The sequence below is a fragment of the Sitophilus oryzae genome, unplaced genomic scaffold, assembly GCF_002938485.1.
Source record: "Sitophilus oryzae breed Bouriz unplaced genomic scaffold, Soryzae_2.0 scaffold_684_pilon_pilon, whole genome shotgun sequence".
Taxonomy (NCBI): domain Eukaryota; kingdom Metazoa; phylum Arthropoda; class Insecta; order Coleoptera; family Curculionidae; genus Sitophilus; species Sitophilus oryzae.
Genome location: NW_022147289.1, coordinates 838385 through 863794, shown reverse-complemented (window position 1 = coordinate 863794; position 25410 = coordinate 838385). Strand labels below are relative to the sequence as shown.

General features: G+C 32.4%; 1 protein-coding gene across 2 annotated transcripts in view; it reads right to left on the bottom strand.

The window, feature by feature from the left end:
* The window catches only part of LOC115888135 (apoptosis-resistant E3 ubiquitin protein ligase 1), a 100869-nt gene that overhangs the window by 40880 nt on the left and 34579 nt on the right, over positions 1–25410 (bottom strand). For both annotated transcript variants that reach the window (XM_030907722.1, XM_030907724.1), the window contains exon 2: positions 2139–2353. In XM_030907722.1, the coding sequence (XP_030763582.1) occupies positions 2139–2353 (215 nt within the window). The remainder of the gene's footprint in view (positions 1–2138; positions 2354–25410) is intronic.

The window sequence follows — 25410 nt, the reverse complement described above, 5'->3', positions numbered from 1 at the left end:
TCAGAGAAACGGACCAAAGAGAGAGAGAGCTCCCTAGCTCTTTAGTTATAAATATTTTTTCCGCAGCCCCTACGGCTAATACTTTCCGAGATACAGCCGAGAGCTATTCTTAGTGGGACACCCTGTACAAAGTAAAAAATAATGATAGGAAAATGATATTAACATACGAACATACTTTAAAACACAAAATACACATTATTTTGATCTGTACTAATCCAATGAACACCGAATAACAAACGAAAAATGTGATATACAAAATACCACTGAGTGTGAGTTTTATGTTGATGAAACATCTAGTCAGTTAAATGTTCGAATTAAAGAACATAAAGATTATTTGTAATTTTGCGCGATTTTTCAAGATTTGTCACCATTTATGGGACACACGGTATAGAATAGATTTTTATATTAGAATAGAATGCAAAAATTATAAATAAGATAAATTTTTATTAGTTATTATTATTTTAGTCATTATTAGCAAAATGTCTTACAGTAATCTTTTGCAAATAAATTAATTAAATAAATAATATTTTTGTATCTGAAAGATTTATGTGGACTGAAGAATTTTTGTTATTTACGTAAACATAAATACAATTTGAAATATGGATCTGTCCTTCCGGGACATTTAGGTACGTTGCCAAAAACATGGGACATGTTTGTAGCAATGCGACAATATTTCGTCAAGTTTGTATATGGAATTAGTTCAGGCTCAAACAGTACTCCGATTAAAACGAATATGTTATGTAAATGTTTTACAGAATGTCACATTTATTTTTTAACCTAACTTAGCTATTAAGCTAACTTTTTAAGCTAACTAAAAATCCGCATAGTCATTAGGTATAGCGTTGCTTTGAATTAATATACCGTATAATCGAAAAAAAAAACAGCTGGGAATGACAACCGATAATAATTTTGGCGAGTTCCAATTTTCAATCGAAAAATAACTATTTTATATTGTAAAATTTCTAACAGTGCAAGTGGCGAAATACCCAGAGAATTTTTTTGAAGGGATGAATCCGCCACAGAGGCATAAACATTTTTTACAGATCTATACTAATATATAAAATCCTTAAGTGACTGACATACTGATTAATCACAATCCTGCTCAAACCACTCAACGTAAGAAGCTCAATTTTGGCATAGGGGTTGATTCTAGGGTGTAGAGGTTCGATAAGAAGGGCTTTTTCGAAATTCCAGTTCCAAGAGGGTGAAACCACCCCTCAAATATTACAATATTTTTTATTTAAAAAACGGTCAAGTTTCCGAAAAAACGCTTAAACACGTATATTTTATTTTCTTTTTTTACATATTTTAAAATTTTTTAAAAATGTATACAGGGTGTTTCGAAAAATCTGATCATTGATTAATCACAATCCTGCTTAAAGCGCTTGACGTAAAAAGCTGATTTTCGAAAAACAGATTGACTTTAGGGTGTAGAGGTTCGATAAGAAGGGATTTTTCGAAACTCGAATTCTAAGGGGGTGAACCTATCCCTCAAATATTAAAATATTATTTATAAATTTATACAGGGTGTTTCATAAAATATGACCATTGAGTAATCACGATTCTGCTTAAACTGCTTGACGTTTAAAGCTGATTTTTGGCAAACGGATTGACTGTGGGGTGTAGAGGTTCGATAAGGAGGGGTTTCTCGAATCTCAAATTCCAAGAGGGTAAAAACGCCCCTCAAATATTACAATATTTGTTATTTAAAAAACGGTTAGTCTTTCGGGAAAACGCTTGGACACGCGAAATTTATTTGTTTTTTTTTACATATTTTGAAATTATTTAAAAAATCATACAGGGTGTTCCAAAAAGTTGGGTAATTTCTTAACCACGATTCTGCTTAAACTGCTTGACGTAAAAATATATATATATAGCTTATTTTTGGCAAACGGATTTTTCGAAAGTCAAATTCCAACAAGATGGAACTACCCCTCAAATATTACCAAGTTATATAATAATATCGCCATATTGTTAAATTTTATCCAGTTTGTATGTTAAAGGAAATTCTTGCTTTGCTTTATCATCACCATTACAAATGATTAATTCGACGCGAACGAAGTCGCTGGTACACGCTAGTTTGTTTATAATACTTTAATAGGTAGTCTCTCAACCAAACCAAACCAAACCAAACCTACTTGTTTAGCTTTACTGTCCTCCAGCCAATAGGCATCCTCCAACCTGGCCACGCCCACCGACAGCAACCTCTGCAAATAGGATTGCAGCCCGTGCCTGGTCAACCAGTGACGTAGAACCAGGCGCTGTTGCAACGCTGCCGCAGCTTCCCGTAACCGCTGCTCGTCGAGAGCCGGCAACTCTGGAAGTTCCTCGGGTTGAGTAAACAGGGAAATGCCTAGAAAAGAATAGAATAATTTAAATATTATATAATATTCCTAAAAGTGATAATAAGGCGTCAAATTGCAAAATTCGCCTTATCCCAAAAACGTTGTTTCGAGATAATAAGCAAAAACTGTTTTAGCAAATGTTTGAAGCGTTATTTTACAAAAAGCCTGTCCATTAAGTGGAATAATTTTTTTGTATCTGGTTTTTGTAGAAATAAAAATTAATATTTAATTTTTAATGAGAAAAAAACGCAAAAATAATTTGGATAAGGCTGGTTTTGTTGCAGTATGATGCATATTGCGAGTTTTGATACAATATGATGAAGAAAAAACGGCGTCAACGATTGCTATGAAATGAAGAACGCTGTCATTTTATATGTAAATTTATATAGGAAATGTCATCGATCGTCATTTCCTAGCTAACTGGGTATACTAAATATACTATTTTATTAAAATTAAGTAAGGATTTGAAAAGACAGTAGTAATGTTATACTTGTGTAAAAAAGCTTATGAAAAAATGCAGGATTTGTAACAATAATACAAATACTTACACAAGATTCAATGACAATAAAAAGCCAATATAAGTGTAACGTAATTTGTAGTGATTTCTATTTAGAAATAGGGGACTTTTTCTGCAGTTTGGGACTATGTTTATGTAGATTTTAGGGTCCACTATTAATGTATCATTAGGCCATTTTTTTTAAATGGATAAGGCGGGTTTTGCAACTTGACGCCTCAATTGTAAAGTAAAATTAAAAAAGATTGAAGTTTTTAAATTGAAATTTTATTTGAAGTATAATGGGAAAAATTAAATATCCTTTAATACTCTGTAATTTGGAAACATTACGTCTTCGCAAGGCTAAATTACTTCATCAATCAAATTTAATTAAAATAGATAAATCTGCAATACAATTTTCTATCGCAGTGTAAATAAAATCAACGCAAATTAAATCGCCATTTTGAAAACGATATTCGGTCTGACAGTCTAACAGAACGCTTTCGACCCTGGAAAAACATTTTTTATAGAAAATGCCGTCATTCGTTTGACGTCAACAAAAGCAGAAGCTTGGAATAATTTCCCTCTCAGTTTAAACGTAAAGTGCCACTCGTCATTTCGCCATAAAGACCTTACTAAACCGTTTGGGTACAAACTTGTCAAAAACATTTTAAAGCAATCCAAGAAGATTTATTTCAGTGACAGTGTTATTATTTTGGCTATAAAAATATATAATATACAGGGTGTTTCAAAACAAATGCGAAAAACTTTAGGGGGTGATTCCTTGTTCAAAATAAAGGGTAGTTTGCTTTATAAACGTTGGATCAAAAGTCAACCATTAGGGAGATATCGCGGTACAAAGATGGTGGAAAAATATTGTTTTTATTTTTTATCTTGAAAACGAAAAGAGATAGACTAATGAAATTTTATGGAAGCATTACTGTTATGAAAACACACTTTCAGGTAATTTTCTTACTTTTTTAAAATGAGTGGAAGGGGTTGAAATAAACTACCCCTATCATTCTTGTTAACGAAATTTAAAGAAAAATCTTATCAAACACATGCAAATGCTTTAATTTGGATAGTTTAGTTTGTTTAGAAACTTTTTTACCTCTTGTGTTTTTTTGATAAAACTCACCGATTGGAAATTAAAAAATAAAATTTAAAACATTACATGTCAGGACAAAAAACATTTTTAGATTAAGAATCTAGTGATAATAACGATAATAATAATCATCTAGATAATAACGTATTGCAGTAGAGTAATGTCAAATAAAATAATATTAGGAACATCCTAAAAGTAACAGCGGCCGACTAGATTTTTTCCTAAAAAAATTACAGCAGCCCACTAGATTCTTTATCAGAAAATGTTTTTTGTCCTGACATGTAATGCTTTACATTTTATTTTTTAATTTCAAATCGGTGAGTTTTATCAAAAAAATACAAGAGATAAAAAAGTTTCTAAATAAACTAAACTATCCAAATTAATGTTTTTGCATGTATTTGATAAGATTTTTCTTTAAATTTCGTTAACAAGAATGATAGGGGTAGTTTATTTCAACCCCTTCCACTCATTTTAAAAAAGCGAAAAAATTACCAGAAAGTGTGTTTTCATAACAGTAATGCTTCCATAAAATTTTATTAGTCTATCTCTTTTCGTTTTCAAGTTAAAAAATAAAAACATTATTTTTCCGCCATCTTTGTACCGCAATATCTTCCTAATGGTTGACTTTTGACCCAACATTTATGAAGCAAACTACCCTTTATTTTGAACAAGGAATCACCCCCTGATTTTTTTCGCATTTGTTTTGAAACACCCTGTATAACAAACCTTTAATTAAAAACATTTAAGACTTTTTTTTCATTAAAAACAGTTTGGAATTGATGAGATCAGTTAATGTTTGAGCAGAAACAATTGTGACACATTTACGGGCCATACTTATTTCTCTTTAACAAACAAATATTTAGTTAATTACAAATATTACTTTTTTTAGTGCCCGACGCACACACGGCAAAATGCTATGTTTAGCTCGACAAAAATCGAAATTACAAATATTTTTTTCGCATGTTCATCCACTCACTGCCGTTCTTATAAAATTTGTGGACCTATTTTAAATCTCTCCAAAAAAATCCTTTATTGGTATTTCGCCACTGCACTGCAAGAAAAATCTACAAAATAAAATAATTACTTTTTGTAAACACTTCTGCGTTAAACCTAAATGGACACTGCTTGTCAGAAGTTATGTTTACAGTAATAAAAAATTGCCTAACAAAGAAAAAAATGCTTAACGTTTCTGAAAGTCTATCTCTTTCCGTCGTCGGAAGCAAAAAAAAACAAAGAATAATGAAAAAAACTATTTAAAATATCTAAATTCAAACTATTATGAGAACACTTTAGTTGTTGAAAGCAGATACATAGTGTTCTCATAATAGTTTGAATTTAAATATTTTAAATAATTTTTTTCTTTATTCTTTGTATTTTTTTTGCTTCCGACGACGGAAAGAGATAGACTTTCCGAAACGTTAAGCATTTTTTTCTTTGTTAGGCAAATTTTTATTACTGTAAACATAACTTCTGACAAGCATAGGTTTAACGCAGAAGTGTCTACAAAAAATAATCATTTTATTTTGTAGATTTTTCTTGCAGTGCAGAGGCGAAATACCCATAAAGGATTTTTGTTGTAGATAAAATAGTATTGAATGTAGATAAAATATATTTTAAACGCACTATTTTGGGTTTATTTTTTTACAATTTTGTTTTCATAATGGGTAATAGTTATAAGTTCCACGGAGTTCAGCTTTTAATTAAATAAAATTAAAATCACTAATGTATGTTGATACAGGTATAAAAAAATCAGCTTTTCCAAATTTGCCCTTTTTTTGAAATAGCCCCTTTATTTGCAGGGTGTCGCACTGATTTCTATACATAATATATTTTTTAGTTTTATATTTATTATTAATTTATAATATATTTTTTAGTTTTAAGAAGAGATATATTCTAAATTATGAATTTCTAAGTTTATTACGAGTTTTTTTCATATATTATTGACAGTAGAAAAAAATTCAAATTGCTGTGCTGGGTGTAAATGACAATCGTTTTCACTTCACAAAAAATTCGAACTTCATTAATACTCGGTAACGCTTGCACTACTCTAGTTGAATGGAAAAATTTATAATATTTAAAATAAGCCCTACAAATGTAATAAAAAAGACACTGTTTGGATAAACAAACGAAAAATAAATTAAACTGAATTTTTGTCAAGCTAAATATAGCATTTTGCCGTGTGTGCGACGTGGGGCGTTAAGGGTTGTTTATATTTTGGCGCCCGACGTGGGGCGTTTCGGGTTGTTTATATTTTGGCGCCCAACGTGGGGCGGTAAATTCAAAAATATGTACAATAAAAAATTAAATATTAAAAACAATCATCACTGTTTTCGAGATTTAATTTATTATTGTATTTTTATTTATTATAAAGCAATGGTCATTTAACTAATGGCTAACAAAACAATTGTCATTGCTTTTTTATTTATCTGTGGTGTCATCTGACTAGTTAGATTTATTGGTAGACCTATTATACCTCTATGATATATTGTCTTCCTTGAGGTGGCGTCTTGCCTCTCTATTTTTATAAATAACTATTTATGTTTAAATAAATAATGCGACCCTACCAGCTGGAAACCGAAGCAAGTATTCTCGTGCAGCAAGCAGATACACATGTCCCTAAGCAATGGCCACAAGCTTAAAAAGACATCATAAAAATAATTCTTTAATAACGCAGTATCATTATCAATTGGTAATTAATTAGAGCTAAACACACCTAATTATATCACACTTCGTAATGGATTAAAAACAAACAATTTAATTAGGATTGGAAACCCGATATGTGGGTATTTTATTACCTCGATACATTGTAATACATTTTCCGCGTGGTGTACATCACACTATTGACTCTATCGATTTGCTATTAATATGAATAATTAATACAAACATAGGTGTGCAGCTTGCGTAATGATGAGGAAACGTGATATATGAAAACCCACACAGTTTTTTATTCATTAGTACAGATAATATGTGTGCATACAGTTTGCACTGTTAATCTGATATCTACATCATTAATTCGGATTCTTATATAGATAGAAATCCGCATCATATGGGACATTTTTTAAAATTCGGAGATAGTTGTTTTGAATTAGATTAAAAATGACAATTAAGAGTCCCAATCCCTATTCCAACTTGGAAAAACTATTCCTTCATTTTATACAGCAAATTTCTGTATTAATATTATTTCTCTGAGATTCTATACAATAAGACAGTACTTACCTGACGATACACTATCGGAGGGTTGCATACTCATTCCAATGGAACATATTTCATTCTCTTCCGAATATAAATTGGACATTTTAAGCGCGATAACTTATAAAACATCAAATATACAGTTTAAAATTACATGCTGTCATTACATGAATTTAATTTGTTTTACCGCATTCGTAAAAAAATAATTTGATAGAAATAAATATAAGATTTTATGTATTACATAGGGTTTTTCTAAGCTGAAAAAATAAAAAAAACTGGACAAGGGCGGGTCGGACTCTCCACCGAGGGTTCCGTATAAAGACTACATTTTTTATGACTCAATTACAAATGTATAATTTTCAGATTTTTTCCTAAACTTGTAGTATAAGACGGTATTACTTTCCAAATTTCATAATTCTAGATCAACGGAAAATACCCTTTAAATTTTGATTCCTTGAGAGTGTCAAAATATCCATTTTTTGCGGCATAAACGGCCTTCTCTTTTTTTACGTTAGAATGTAGAATGTTTAGGAGGGGGGTTAATCACCGCGACCTTACAGATCTATTGTGTGTTCCCCTTTCTTGAGTTATAACGAGTTATAACTCATCATACAGTCTTGGGGCTTTGACACAAGCCAGTATCTGAGACGACTCCAGAGAGGGCAGCTCTCCATGTTCGACATCAGTCGTCTCGGCGCACTCAGTGATAAGGTGTTCTGGTGTTTCCTCATTTTCCCCACATAATCTGCATTCACCGTTTGTTGTATCCCTGCTTAAAGTTAATAGATTATAATATTAGTTTTAGGAAAGATTTTATCTGCTTTAAGTTACGCCACTGTTAAAATTTGTTTGTGCATCTAAAAGACGATCCGTATCAAGTTTTTCCCACTATCTTTCTTCTAAAAACATTCATTACCCTTAAAAGCAATTAACCCCCGGACCAGACTCTTAATCATAAACGACTTTTTAATTATTATTAGTCGAAAGTCCCTATTGTAGAATAATATATCTTTGTTAGTCATGTCCGTTTCTATATACAAACATCGTAACGTCTAGACTTTAGTTATTCGACACCTTAATGAAATTTACCCTAAGAATATTAAAAAGTATATTGTACGCCTCTGGATATTAGGAAATCGGAGACCGTATTTAAGGAACTGAAGGAGAACACTCCATGCACTCATTCATTAGGCACACAAGCTCATTCACTCATTCATTCAGAGGTACACTTACTCACAAGTTCACTCTCAAACACTCTTCCAAGATGTAGCCTTAACAAACATACTCTCTTTACTTTCGACAGTCTCTTTTATTTTCAACTAGAATCTATAAAAACAATAAAAAAAGCGATTTCTAACGCCTGTAACTCTTTTATTTTTTTCAGATGAAAAAACGATTTGGTATGTTAGTATATGACATAAATTAGGATTGATTGACGTATTCAATTGTTTTTGGTCACTTCCTGTTTCACCGGAAATGAATACAACTTTTAATTTTTAAATGGCACCCTCGGTAATTTTTTACTTTATTCGATAGACAATGACATTCTGGATAGAATGACATATCATATGGCAACTTTTGTCGTATTTTAAAATTCAATCTAGAGTGCTGTGGCTATGTTCAAAACACTAATTCTTAATCTAATGATTTTAGTGTCTCGTCCTGACCAGTTAGAAAATGCTCAAATCGTATTTTTAATCATATCTCAATTTTTTCAAATGGAACGAGGGTGGCTCATTAGCATATTAGGAAAAAGCATTTTTTTACGAATAATTTGATACCACACACTGGTATTTCGAGTCAAATTTTCGGTATCATATAAATCATATGCGAAAATGTCAAAAGTTGACATATGATACGTCATTCTATTCAGATTGTTAGTTTCTATCGAATAAAGTAAAAAAATACCGAGGGTGCGATTTAAAAATCACAAGTTGTAGTCATTTTCGGTGAAACAGGAAGTGACCAAAAACAATTGAATACGTCAGTTAATCCTAATTTATGTCATATAGGTACTAACATACCAAATCTCGTTTTTTAACTGAAAAAATAAATAAGTTATAGGGGTGAGCCACTTTTAAGACGCACCCGGTATATATCGTCCCATTGCTGCCAAAAGTCACTAACTTACTTTTTATTACTTCCGAGAAAAATGCGTCTAAAGATGAATTGCATTGCATAAAGATGTTATAGTTAGTACTTCGGTATTAAAATAAAACATAAATAGCCAGAAATCGTAGTTAATGACTTTTTTGCAATCGATTCTCCGCTTCAAAACATAGTTAGTGATTGAATTTGGTTGTTCGGAAAAATGTTAGTTAGTGACTTTTGGCAGCAATGGGACGATATGTAGTTTTTACGTGTAACAGATATATTTTTACGTGTAACAAATAGTTTTTTTACATGTAATTTTTTTTCCGTGTAACAAAGAGTTTTTATGTGTAACAAATAGTTTTTTACACGTAATAATTTGATTCACTTTCACAAAATTTGTATTAAAATATCAATATTTTTGATAAACACGTGGACTGCTCACAAATACACGCTAGCTTGTGTGTCACGGCCTTGAATTTTTACTCCCAGCGCGCGCCAAGAAGTTTCACACAAAAATGTTAAAGCTTGTTAAATATGGGACAAAATAAATTTACCAAAAACCTTTCGGTTAAATAGTAATATTGTCAGACCATATTTTATACAATGCTATATATCACTAAGCAATATGCGACACCGTTACCAGCAAACTGAAGACCAGTCGTAAAAGAGTTCGCCCGGCAACGAAACAATGTGCAACTTACACTTTAACAGACTTTCAACGTGAACTGAACTATAATATAAATGGATAAATGCAGCTGGCACGCTTGAAAGCTAAAGAGACGCAGTTTATAATTTATTACAATTAAGCTAACTGACTTAAAAGGCGTTGTGACATAAAATATTAACTGTATATTTATCTATTTTAAAATAAGTTAATTTCATTTTTATGAAATTCTTAGTTTCTAAAATGTTTTGGATGTCGTCTGTCAAACCTTCCCTGACTTTATAGATACACTCAAAGCCATCTATATTGTCTAACGACAAGTCGTGAAGTTAAAAAGGCAACGTCGCATATTTCAATTTAAGTGGTCCGGCATAACTTAACCTAACATGACCTAACTTATGTTTTAACCAAATTTTAAATCAAAAATATAATCAAAACAATAATCTATTATGGGTATTACAAATTAATTTTTTGTATATCCCCTGAGCTGTATCCAAATTTTAAATAAAAAATATAATCAAAACAATAATCTGGGTACTACAAATTAATTATTTGTGTATCCCCTGAGCTGCCACCAAATTTTTATGTGACAAATCTTTTCGGATTATTCACTTGTCTATGGGTAGCGTGACTATTTTATAATTATAAAAAAAATAATTAAGTTGAGCGGTAATGTTCTGATTTCTTTCGAAAATCGACATCTATGAAACTATGTATAACATAGGATACAACATTTTAATGAACAGTGCTTTCCATAAAATCAATAAAATGAAGAATATACGAAATAATGTACATGGTCTGATTTCTTTCGAAAATCGACATCTATGAAACTATGAACCCTTCCTGGTCACAAACGGTACATTGTGAGACAGGAAATTGTAGAGAGAAACAAGCCCTATAACATAGGATACAACATTTTAATGAACAGTGCTTTCCATAAAATCAATAAAATGAAGAATATACGAAATAATATACATGTTCTGATTTCTTTCGAAAATCGACATCTATGAAACTATGAACCCTTCCTGGTCACAAACGGTACATTGTGAGACAGGAAATTGTAGAGAGAAACAAGCCCTATAACATAGGATACAACATTTTAATGAACAGTGCTTTCCATAAAATCAATAAAATGAAGAATATACGAAATAATATACATGTTCTGATTTCTTTCGAAAATCGACATCTATGAAACTATGAACCCTTGAAACAAAGCGGAAAGCGGTTTGGCTTTCAGATGAAGAAAAAAAATTACACAAAACAGGACCAAGTCCTTACTATTCTAGGTTTCGAAAGCTTTGTTCACAGCTTTGATAAAAATAGTTTTTAAATAGATTGTTATAGGAGAAATGAGTAAAAAAGAGACCACACAAGAATTGCAAAAAAAACATCTTTTATTTTTATTAAATACCTATTCCAATAATAAATTATTATTACTGGATACAAAAGAATCCTGATACAAACAATTTATAGCGTTTTGAACATTTGCGTATGCTTTGTCTACATTGTATTCACATTCTTTCGGTACCTGCCTTGAAAACCTGTATCTAGCAAGTAGATTGTCCAATTGTGACTATCGGCTCAGTTTCTTGTCCTTAGGTAGAATCCGTCTCAGCTCACATACTGTTAGTTCACAGTTTCCGATAAACACTTGTACAGTAAATGTACTGTCAATAATTGATACTGGGCACAACATTAACACTATCTTCACTGTCTAAGTCATCAATACACACATTCAACAGAAAAAAAAACTTTCCCATCCTTAACTAATTCCACAGTTCCAAACACACTTTTGACTCAAAAGTTTCAAGAAATTCAGCAAAACTATTTATTTTGGCACTTTTCAAGAAATTTTCTGTTTCCTGTTGATATTTTCCTAAATTTATCTTCCTTCTGAGCTGACCCTAAGCTGACCCTGAAACAGGTCAGCTCGAGAAGTGGTTTTGACAAGTATTTGGGTTGATTAGGAAAAATGTGCGTCACTGCATCTTCACATAATCTTGTCCTTTTGAGTGGGAATTCGCCCAAAACCCCTTCTTTATTTTTATAGGTTTCAACTCTTATTATCTCGTATTTTTCGAAATGTTTCTCGCAAACTACAGAACTATTGGAGAATTCAAAATTGTCCCTATGGCTTGACCGGATCCATTCCTGTCAAATAAGTTGCTCTTTTGGAAAAGAAACTGTGGTTTTCTTTCCTTCACGTTTCAAAGCACTGGCATAATTTGAGGTACAGCCAAGAACACAGCAATGTCTAGGCATCTAAAATTAATCATATTTTTATCAAATATGAATAACGAACGCGTTTTATGAAGCAAGATTTCAGAATATAAACTGTTTAAATTATTAAACCAACTCACCTCGAGTTTTTACTTGTCTACACCTCCTAATTTGGGAAAAATCGATAAGAATCTAACCACAGAATTCGTAACCAGCGGACTAAACAACATGTTGCCAGATTGCGTACTTCACGGCTTGTCGTTAGACAATATAGATGGCTATGATACACTACATATCTTTATATGGCATTTATCAAGTTATTTTTTTTTTTGTTCAAAATATCCGGTAAATTTGATATTAATAATTATTATGAAAAAACTTAGCCTTTGCAAATGATTTAGTTATCTTAGCAGATGATTTAGTTATCTTAACGAGAAGATCAAGTGCAAAAAGTAGGCTTAGTGTTTAATGAGAAGAAAACTAAGTTTATGGAGTGGTTAGGATTTTGAGAAGGGAAGATGTCTACAAATAGATTCTGAGAGAGGAAAACGATACAAGTGTAAGGAAGTAGATACATTCATATATCTAGGAACCGTATCTCTAAGGAAACCAAATGTAACTCTGTTAATTATGGCAACAATAATGGCAGAAAATATATGTATTAGCGCACTTCAGAAAATTATTTAGAGTAAGAACATCCCTAGACGTTTAAAAATCAGAATGTACCAAACAATGATACGACCAATATGCATGTGAAATGTGGGCGTTCAGTGCAATGGAAAGTTCGAGGCTAGAGATCTGGGAAAGAAAAATACTAAGAAAGATTTTTGGAGGAAAGAAGATGACAACATATGGACCAGAAGAACAAATGGAGAATTAAAACAACTATATCGGGCACCGAGTATAACGGGAGTAGCAAGAGATCAAAGACTGAGATGGCTGGGACACATTGAAAAAATGTCCGAAGCAAAAGTTCCTAGTATGATAATGAAACGTGAAATAGGTGGAAAGAGAAGGAAGGGTAGACCGAGAACCAGATGGAAAAAGGATGTTAAAGAGGACTTGAGAAGGATAAGAGTGGATGGGTGTAGAATCTGGATGGAGAAAGATAACCAATCAAGCCATGAGCATTTTAGTCCGGTCGAGATATTAAATTCCGTGAGTTTTTTTGTGGGTCTTTTTTATGATTCTAAATAATTTTTAAGGTGTTAACGTTGAAATTAAGGGTGGAAATCACTTCGAAAATTTTGGCGTTTGGTGGCTACATTAAATTATACCAGTAGAAAAAAAAATAAAGGTTTGGTTTGGTAAATAAAAATAAGATGTTTCCTCTGGGAAACGGTAAGTCTCTACGGATAAAGCTAGTGGAGCTTTATAAAGCCTCGTTTAAACTGCGTTTGGAAAACGCATAGTTTCCGAGATATTTAATTTCAAAGATATCCGATTGTCGATTTTCTGGATATTCTCCTTTAAAAAATCATTTTTTTATTAGCTAACTTTAATTAATAATAATTAATTATACAATTATACAAATCAAAATTTCCCACACTGAGTTAATATTTTTATTTGGCTATTTCTTTGAATATACAGGGTGGTCCGAACTGTATTCCGGAAACTTCGGCAGCATATTCTGCAGATAAAAATAAGTAAAAAAGTTCATATAAATGTATGTCCTAAAATGCTTAGTTTCCGAGATACAGGGTGTAGAAGTTTCATTTTTATTTCGATTTTTTCCATATAATTTCTGAAGTAACGTCAATATTGAGTAAAAAAGATAGATTTATGACGTTTTTTACGTAAAAAAGGTCCCTTGGTAAAAATCACTACGGATAAGGGTTCTCGAGATATTTGGAATCGAAATTATCAATACCTGTCATCATTGACATAAATTAAACACGTTGACTAAATAGTTATTAGACTGAAATCATAAATTTGAAATGTTTTTGTGCCCAAAGTTCAACAGAAACTGTTTTATCATCATTTTTTTTTTCGAAGAACAAATAAAAAGTTCCCAAATTTATTATTTCACTCAAATAACTATCTACTCAACATGTTTATTTTTTGTCAATAATGACATGTATTGACTATTTCCATTCTAAATATCTTGAGAACGCTTGGTCGTAGCAATTTTTACCAAGAGAAATTTTTACGTAAAAAATCACGGAAATGTATATTTTTTTCACTCAGTAGTTTTTTACAGGTACGGACGAAAAGTTATTAATCTGCAAAACAGTTAAAACACATGTAGGTGCCGCCCCCTACAAATAGGAGTCATATTGACATCAAAATCAAATTTTTCAACCCTGTATCTCCGAAACTAAGCATTTTAGGACCATACATTTATACGAACTTTTTTACTCGCTTTTATCAGCAGAATATGCTGCCGAAGTTTCCGGAATACAGTTCGGACCACCCTGTATATTTTTTAATCTATTACATTATCTGCATCATTATTATTTAATATACCGTGCTTTTATTTTAACCGTGAACAAAGGACTTATAGCGGAATGTTATTCTACTATGTTCATTTTTAAAGTGGAATGAGTCAATGCTTTGGATTTGATTGATTCAACTAGACAACCTACAATACTCTGTTACAAAAAAAAATAAGATTTTTTTTTAATAATTATTAATTAATTTTATTTTTATTTATTAATTTACAATAAAATATTGAAAGTTAATTGTAAGAACTGACTTATTTTAGAACAAAATAATAGCGCTTTTTTAAATGGACGTTGGAAATTAATAAATTGTTGGTTTAAACCAACCATAAAAAATGCAATGAATTGACTGTTTTATTTTAAAAATGAACATAGCGTAATTATATTACTAAAAGAGTTAACATATTATAAGTCCTAAGTTCACAGTTAAAATAAAAACATTGTATATATTTTTTAATGATTTTAGATAGATTTTACATATTTTTAATACTAAAATAGCCTTTGTTTTTTAAAACTTTCCTTTGTGTTAACTTCACTCATAACTCGATTTTATAATTTGAAATTATGCCCGAGTTTCCTTTGCCGATTCGTTTGAGTATTAATCAAGAAAATGCAACTCGTGCTGAATTTATAGTTATGGCTTTAGCCATTAGCAGAACTACCTAAATCTATCAATTAATCCTTGGTTCATTTAACGAATCTACTCAAGACCGTAGATAATAATTTCTGTCTCAAATTAAAAGGGTCGCAGTATGATCACAAAGTGTACTGTTGAAGATTTATATCGTTCAATTTGAAAACTGAATTATCAATGTAATTGTAGAATTATCAATGTAATAATTCATAAACGGTTATCGAGCTGCTAACAAAATATTTGGTTACAATATACAGGGTGTTCCTTAACGACATGCTAATATTTAGGAGGCGATTCTTGGACCTCTTGTTTTTCTCATAACTTGTTGAACTATGATACTTATTTTATTATATTAGTTATAATGACTTGGCAATATTATTATATTATTTATTGGCCGGATTAATGGAGCATTCTTAAGTAAAAAAAAAGTTTAATATAAATAAATTTCATCAAATATAAGTAAACATAATAGTCTCTTGAAATAGTCACTTTATAAACCTGTAAATCCATAATAAAATATTGTTTTATCGCATTCAATTAATCTTAACAATGAATAATACCTCTATACATTTCGTAGCGTATACTCGTACAGTTTGCTAATTAATTAGAGTAACTGCACAAATGGCTAAAATCCACAACAATAAATAAAAGCCGGCTTTAGACCTCTGATAAATTACTGATAAATAATGCAACAGGTCGTAAACTGGAAAGCATTTGGGACAAATTTCGATACTGCTCGACAATATATTACAAAAAATTAATGACTTTATTAAAATAACAATACCTTTCTAGTAGCTACGTTTTATATTTAAAATTAGAGTTAAAAACACTGAAAGATACATTATATTAGGACTATATCATTGGAAATTTTGTTTGTGTAATTGAAAACGACTTTTAAATACGTATTCTTAAATGGAGGATAAAGATTTTGGTTCTAAGTTCATAGTTATACGACGAATATATACCCTGTTCTTTTTTCTCAGGTAAGATTTCGACAGACGATGACAGAAGAAAAGCAGATGATGTCCCATACCAATCTATTTATTTTACTAAAAAAAGTTTCTAATATTTTTTGAGTTAACTATGGATGGGTTTAAATACAAATCCGTCATGCGTCGTCTCTTGTTGTTTTTAACCAGTTTTATTGGTTTATTTCAAAAATGACAGATCATATTTCAATTTTATTGATTTGACAAAACGATGAACGAAAAACGGACGCCGATGCGTATAAACTCGCCTTTAGATTTTTGAGGCTCGTCAAAGTCTTGCCAAATTATAGGTTATAATTTTGTGTCAACTTATGTCAAATACCCTGCGTTTTGGAAGATGAAGCATTTTGATTCGTTCTATTACGTGTGTTTTGTGTCTTTTGAAGTCAAGTGGAGGAAAAATCGAAGGAAAATTAACCGTAGACCCAGAGCATAGTTTATAGTTAATACTCGCTGCCTAGGCAGAAAGTCCTATACACCAATAAAGTTACCATCAATAAAGTTTGTATACTATATCGTCGTAGACAAGTGCATCTCGTATATGGTACAAGGATCGTACTAAACATATACTAAAAACTGGAGTAGCTGTAAAATATCGACATCACACGATAGGTAAATAATGGATTTTAGTACTGCAGAAAAATAATGTCAAAAGGTACTGGTTTAAAAAAATTAAGATTAAAGTTAATTAATCAACCTTTAAGGTATAAAATTTGGTAAGTGTTATTATTAATAAAATAGTTTGTTTTATTTATTCCCGTGGAATATTACAAATTTGTATTTGTACGTAAGTTGTATTGATAAGTATAATAATAAATGCGGTTAAGTTAAAAGTTTCTTGAAGCTTGAAAGTAAGAAATAATTCTTTTTTATATTTTTTTGGTATGTAGTTCTTCTTTGTTTTGTATTAACACATACCATTTTTGAAATAAAATAACTCGATTACATTTTTTCAGTTTTATACAGTTTTATTCAGAATATTTTGAAGTAATCACTTGTCAGTCAAATTTTAAATATATTAATTTCCTGCTATGCGTTCCAGTTGTACCAACTTATTTCTTTGTAAAATAAAATAAACTACTTTGAAATTAAAATGACAGACATGTCTATCACAGTCAAGGATCTTGTCGTTGGACAGACTATACATATATTTTTCCTATTTCCTTCTTCTTCCTATTTTAGGACAAATTCAACTATATTTTCAGTTTGTTTATAATTTTCCTTAAAACGGTATAAAAATTTGGAAAAGTGTACACGGGATTAGCCATTTTAGAATAAACAAAAATTTTTATGAAGAGTGAATTTTTCTGTATATGTCAATAATAAAAAAGTTTTTGCTCTTGTAAAGACAATCCGGGGACATACTGTATATTCGATAAGTTCCCGTACGGTAACAAGCGAATTAAGAAAAAGGAAAATTGCCATAGTAAAGTAGATTTCAGCCAAAGTCCATTTTAAATCCTACCTATCCCTCTTCCTCTTCGTTCCCTCACTGCCGACACGTAAGCCTTTTTTGCTTAGCCCTGGAGATTACGGTATCATTCCAGAGAATCCGACTGAAAATATGCCATTTTTTATCACCCCACCGGCACATATACTGGAAGCGCTCGTCGCTTAAATATATAACGTTCATAAGAAAGACGTCACTTGTAAAAACTGACAAGCACAGCTGTTGGACTGAAGCTATTTTTTCTATTTGTACCCATATTGTCAAGACTTAAATAAATGTAAACTTGGGTTTATATCAAATTGGGAAAAATCCTGAAAAATATAATTCTAGCAAACCAATTTGATGTACAGGGTGGGTCAAATTCCACGCTTTTAAATGGAAACACCCTTTTCTATATGAGGTAGACGAAAACTAATATCGGTGTCTGGAGCTCAATTTTTATTAAAAACATGATGGTGAAAACCGCACATCAATATCTGTTACCGTTTCGGAGTTACGGGGTGTTTTTCAAAAATGAGCATTTTTAACAAATCGCTGTAACTTTTTTGCTATGGAAAATTTTGTAATTCTATGAAAACATTTCCATAGCACCTTTTTACGTAGAATTTAATGATTTAAGTAAAAAAAAATTTAAATTAATAATTTAAGAGTTATCACCAGAAAAATTGATTTTTTATTTGGGACACACTCTATATTTTTAATTAACTGAAAAGAATTTAAAATTACCTTTCCAACAATATAGCACACTTGATATTTTCTTATAATCCCCTTCGAAATACAGAATTTTTAAAAGTTCGCCTCTTTTAACTAGTAGGCTTTGGACCCCTTATTGATGATATGCTCTTAATGGAACTCGAAAACATATTTTTCCAGCAAGACGACGCACCGCCTCTGAAGGCTGAAGTTATCAGCCAATTTTTGCAGCCAATTTCAAGAATAATTGAATAGCTAACCAATTTCCAAGCCGTTGGCCGTCGAGGCCGCCAGACATAGTGCCTATGGATTTAATTCTATGGATATCTTTGCGGAAGAATAAAGGTTCCTTATTCCGCTAGAAATGTTCAAAAACTGCCCCGTCTGTCCATAACAGAAGACGGTCGATGTGTCGAACACCTGTAGCAAAATCTCATGTCTTGGTTTGCTATTTATTTTTATTGTTATTAGATATAGTTTAAATATGTTGATGTTGGTTAAATATATTATAAATTGTTATAAAATCCTGCATCTCTCATAGCAAATATTATTTTCGTTTTAATTGATGCTCACAGCTAGATTTTTTTGCATTACAGCCGGTGCCGTTCAAAGCCTACTTATTTAAAGCGGGCGAATTTTTATATACTCTATATCTTGGAGAGGAATCGAGCAAAATATCAAGTGTGTTATATTTTTGGAAAGGTAATTTTAAATTCTTTTCAATAAATTAAAAATATACAGGGTGTCCCATATAAAAAATCAAATTTTCTGTTGATAATTCTTAATTATTAATTTAAAAAAATTATACTTAAACCATTAAATTCTACGTAAAAAGGTATTTTGGAAATGTTTTCATAAAAATACAAAATTTTCCATAGCAAAAAAGTTACAACGATTTGTTAAAAATGCATATTTTTGAAAAACACCCCGTAACTCCGAAACGGTAACAGATATTGATATGCGGTTTTCACCATCATGTTTTTGACATAAATTGAGCTCCAGACATCGATATTAGTTTTTGTCTATCTCCTATAGAAAAGGGTGTTTCCATTTAAAAGCGTCGAATTTGACCCACCCTGTACCTGCATGACATCGACCCAGATATATGTTTTTAAATAACATTAAACAACTAAAATACAACAATCTCGGGTCGATAATCAAACGCAGGTTACCGAAATTCGATTTGCTCTTGGTTATAGCCGAGCGAATGTAATTAGATGGAATAATATTAAACGACGTAACCAGGCAATGACCACGAGGGATAAGAAATATAAAAATTGGTCAAGTGCGAGTCGGACTCGCGCACGAAGGGTTACACTTTTTTTTCCGATTTAGCTGAAATTTTGAATGCGCGTATAAGTAATTTAAAAAAAGATGAAGAAACACATTACTAAAAATTGTATTAATCAATAATAAATATGTAAAAATAAAAAAAACGATTAAAAAAAGTCGCCTTGATTAGGATTCGAACCGGCCTTACTACGGCTCCAACGTCATAGCAGCGTAAAGTCCTAACGTTTTAACCACGCGGCCACCGAGGACTTGAAAGATTCTATGTAAAATTCTTACTTAAAAGATAATGTTTAGTGAAAGTACTTTTTTATTTATAAACATTTATTTAATTCTGTTTTTAGTATTTGTTCTTATAGCGCCAACATAGATACATTATCTGTGCAAATTTCAACTGTCTAGCTATAACGGTTCATAAGATAGCCCTTTGTGACAGACGGACGGACGGACAGCGAAGTCTTAGTAATAGGGTTCCCATTTTTACCCTTTGGGTACGGAACCCTAAAAAGAGTATGCTGAAGAGAGCGGGAGTTAGTCAGTTAGTGGCAGTTAGTCAGTCCAATGATCAGTCAGGTAATCAGTTAGTTAGTAGCAGAGTTAACAGAAGTTAGTCGGTAGTTTACAAGGCAGAGGCCAGCCCGCCAGATAAGAAGATGCTGTTGTAAGTACTCCTTTGAGCATATCCTTAAGTCTTGTCATTTCCTGAAATTGTTCTCATATTTTGATCCATTGTATATTCTATGCTAAATAAATGTATTCTTTCTTAATAGTTGTTTTGATTAAAAGAGAGAACCTTGTATAGCGGTCCTAGCAAACAACCCCCAGCTAGGGCGCGATAATATTTTTAATACAATTTCGGTATGACAAAGAGTAATAACTATCATAATTTGATATGTCTGTTAAGCAAGTTAAGAACAAAACTCTTTTAGTTTAGTTTTTTGTATAGATGGTAGAGATAATAGTTACAGATTTTTTCCTGAACATGAATTAGTCAATGTGACTATATACTACTGTATACTAAATTAAAAATAAACGTTAAATACTCAAGATACAGTCCTGGTTTTAATAAACATTAATAACGAAAACAGAAATAACGATATTAAAGAAATCATCTGTAATAATCAAATATATAAACAGAAAAAAAAATTGTCAAAAATAACCTAATACATTGTATTGCCTCCCTATCCCATCGCAAGAAGCAGTCTAGCGATAGGATATATACCAACCACATGGAGAAGAGCAAAAGTAATCTTCATACCCAAAATAGGCAAAACTGACTGGACAAATCCCAAGTCATTTAGGCCTATTAGTCTCACATCGTTCATACTAAAAACGCTGGAGAAAGTAGTTGACAACCATATTGGAGAAAATCATCTAAAGGTTAAACCACTGCATGATAGCCAGCATGCATATAGAACGGGCAGATCCACAGAAACTGCTCTGTACCAATTAACGGAGCTAATACAGACAAGTCTGGGTAGCAAAGAAACAGCAATTTGTGCCTTCTTGGATATTGCGGGGGCGTTTGACAATATACCACATAAGGTGGTCAGGCGATCTCTAGAAACAAGAGGGGTGAACAGAACTATTATTCGCTGGTTTTGGGAAATGCTGTCAACACGAACAGCAGAGGCTCAGATGGGCACCAAAACTGTAGCTGTTAAAACAACGCAAGGAACTCCACAAGGTGGAGTAACCTCCCCTTTGCTGTGGAGCTTGGTGGTGGATGAACTACTAGATGAATTAACGGGATACACTACTAGATGAATTAACGGATGATAGCGGGAATACACTGCATTGGGTATGCAGATGACATAGTCATGATCGCTCGGGGGAAACATGAAGGCACCTTGTGTGATATTATCCAAAGAGGACTCCGTATCACTAAGAGATGGTGTAGGACTGTCGGGCTGAGTATCAACTCAGACAAAACCGCGATAGTGCCATTCACCAGAAGGCGAAGTCTGAAAAACTTGAAAAGGATCCAACTAGATGGAAAGGAAATACTGCCAACACAGGAAGTTAAATACCTGGGAATAACCCTGGACAGTAAACTCCTGTGGAACAGGCATATTAAGAACACTACCAGCAAAGCCATAAAGGCTCTCATGATATGCAGAAGACTGGCCGGAAATAGATGGGGCTGCTCCCCTAACATTTTGAGCTGGATGTATACCATGATAGTAAGACCCATGATTACTTATGGTGCAGTTGCCTGGTACACAAAACTAGAGCAACGGACGGCAAGGCTAAACCTATGCAAAGTCCAGAGACTAGCATGTGTTTGCATCACAGGAGCCATGAGAACCTGTCCAACAGCAGCAATGGAGGTCATTCTAGATCTAACACCACTGCACATTGTCATTGGTAGATATGCCAATGCGACAATGATTAGAATGGTCACTAACGGAATTAGTACTGGGAGAATTGTCAGATCAGGGCTTGGAACACCCTCAAAAGGAAATACCACTCCTGCAACTCCCAGTGGACGATATGCCAAGAACGTACAACTTTGACAAACATGTCAATGTAGTATTGAGCAATAAGAAGGATTGGAAGAGCGAAACGCTTGCCCAGCAGTTAAAAGACCATACCATAACTTGGTATACTGATGCTTCCAAAACCATACGGGAACAGGGATCGGAGTGTTTGGGCCGAGAGCTAAATACTCCGAACCAATGGGCACTTACCCTAGTATCCTACAGGCAGAAATCTACTCTATCGAAAGATGCGTACAACTTATCTTAGATAGGAACTATCGGAAACAAGAAATAGCCATCTTGTCGATAGTCAAGCAGCGTTAAAGGCGATCAACTCAGTATCAATCAATTCGAAATTGGTCAAAGAATGCATAGAGAAGCTGAATAAATTAGGCAAAGAAAACAAAGTCCTCCTACACTGGGTGCCTGCTCACCAAGGGATAGAAGGCAATGAAAAAGCAAATAATCTAGCTAGGAAAGCAGCGAACACTCCACTAACTGAACCAGAACCGTTCTGCTTTCCAAGTGGTAACCAACTCAAGGCGGAACTCAAGAACTTGGAAGATTCCATCCGCAACCTGGAATGGAAATTTTCCAATGGTCTAAGACACTCGAAGAAGTTTCTGAGGGCTTATGATGAAGAAAAATCACAGATCTTCCTGGGTCTGAGTAAGAACAATCTTCGGATTGTCACGGGGTTTTTAACAGGACACTGTCTCCTCAACGAACACCTCAGTAGATTGAAACTAAGAAGAAACGGCGAATGCAGATTCTGTGGGGAAGATGGGGAAACACCAGTACACCTCATCACTGAGTGCGCCGAGACGACAACCTTTCGTGCCATGAATTTTGGTACGACTGATATTGGAGATGGAGAACTACCCTCTATAAAACCGTCCCAGATACTGGCTTTTGTCAAAGCCCTGGGACTGTATGATGAGTTATGATTCAAGAAAGGGGGACACAATGGATCTGTAAGGTCGAAGTGATTAACCCCCCTCCCACTCATTCTAAATTCTAAAATTCTAAATTCTAATTGCCTCCCTAGGATGTTATAACTGCCTGTATACGTCCGTTAATACTGTCATGGAGGCTGCATATATCGTATTGCGATATGTTTTCTCATTCTTCTTTAAGGGCCAAGCAAAGTTCATTTAATGAAACTGGTAGCCGCTTCGCGACCTCTAACCCTCCTGCCAAGCATTTCCCAAACGTCGAACACGATGAACAGTGCATAGTAGTTTATAGTATACAATAATCTCAAAAGCCGCCTTGTCATATTGAAAAACAACTTCAAAAAGAAATGATAGTTGAAAACATTGCAAATTGCTGATGGCGAATTCACTTCGCTCTTAAAAATTAACGGAAGCATGTATTGACATGATCCAAAAAACAAAATGCTCAGGAGCCATGGTTCTGGCCGTAAAATTATATTTTAGGAAAATTTACACAAGAAATTATTGCACAGGGTGTTTTAAAGTTAGGGTAACAAAACAACCCCTCGATTAACTCTGTATAATATGCCAAATACTAAAGTTTAAAAAAAACTGAGTTTACGAATTAAAGTTGATGTAATTATATACAGCGTATTAAAAAATTCATGAAAATAGAGCTAAAAATAACAAAAATATAACACTTTCAATTTGACTAAAAATTTCTCCGTTGCGTTTTTTTTTGCATCTGAGTGTAATTAGTTAATTATTCTTTCAAAAATAAAAGTAAATCACCTGGGAGATACTTATTATCTAATACAATTTAAGACCTAATTTCCCTTTTATATATTCAAACTCGTAAGCATACTCCTTTTAGCTAATAATCACTTTAATGTTAGTAGATCCCCTGTAATTCCCTGCCTATCTAATTTCACCCATAACCTTTAATTCTAATAAACCCAGCCTTAATTTGATAGAAAAATGAAACGTGCCTCATAGACCTATAAATTATGCATAATGAAATTAAATTTTCTTGTTTTAATTATATATTAAGGTAATACATTATCGTCTAATTGTTTTAATCGACTAATACGTTACAGGGTGAGTCTTAAATATGTGCAAATATTTTCAGGGCTGGTAGATCTCGATAAAAGAAACATATTTTCTCTTTACCGTCCAAAATAACCGAGTTATTTTACTTTGAAAATTTCCAAAGAAAACATATATTTTCTGCTTAAATTTTATGAACCACTGGATCGATTGTAAGTTTAATCTACGACCTATATTGCCATATTATCAAGAAATTATGTTTTTTAACAAAAAATAAAAAAATCAAAAATTTTTTCGCGAAAAAACCTCTAATCGTGTTTCTTGGGTCAAAATATACTACCCCTGAAAATATTTGCACTTATTTAAGATTCACCCTGTATATTCTATTCCCGATGTCCCAAGAAAACGAATATTTTATAAAGGGCTAACGGAGAGAATTTGTCGCGTGCAAGGTAATAAAAACGTGTCAAAGTCGGAAAAAAGCACTCCAATTTCCACAGACTCAAATATTTATAATCGCTCGATAGCGCGACCTCGAGAAAATAATATAACACGCTACATTACAACAAAACAGAAATCAATAATACGTCATTTGATATAAAAACCCGCACTTTTAATAACCGAAAGTCATTCAATTTAGATTAAATGAATATGTGTTATATTTCAAAAATTATTCAAATACCGGGTGTTTTTCCATAACCCCTATAACTTTTTTATTTTTTCATACATAAATCGGGATTAACAACTGACGTATTCAATTATTTTAGGTCACTTCCTGTTTCAGACAAAATAACTATAACTTTTGATTTTTAAATGGTACTTTCGGTATTTTTTTACTTTATTTCATAGAAAATAACATGCTGAATAGAATGACATATATTATATGTCAACATCTGATATTTTCAATTAAAAAAATTGTACTTTAATTTCCAATCTAGAGGGTCATGGCTGTGTTAAAACTCCTAATTTTTAATCAAGGAGCCTTGGAAAAATAGATTTGATCAACTAATGTATTTCGTCTCTTCGCATTTCGAGTCAAATTGTCGTTATGTTATTGTCGTAACAGTCAAATAACCGAGGGTACCATTGAAAAATCAAAACTTGTAGTCATTTCCCGTGAAACAGGCAACAGAAAGTAACTGAAAACATCAATCAATCCTGATTTATGTCCTATTACTAACATGCACAATCTCGTTTTTTATCTGAAAAAAAAAATAAAAAAGTTGTGGGGGTGAGACACTTTCAAAAACCACCCGGTATAGCTTCGGTTTATGTAAGTCTTGACTGAAGAAAAGCTTGTCACCTACATATATTATGCAGTCTGTTTTTCTCTTTTATTAC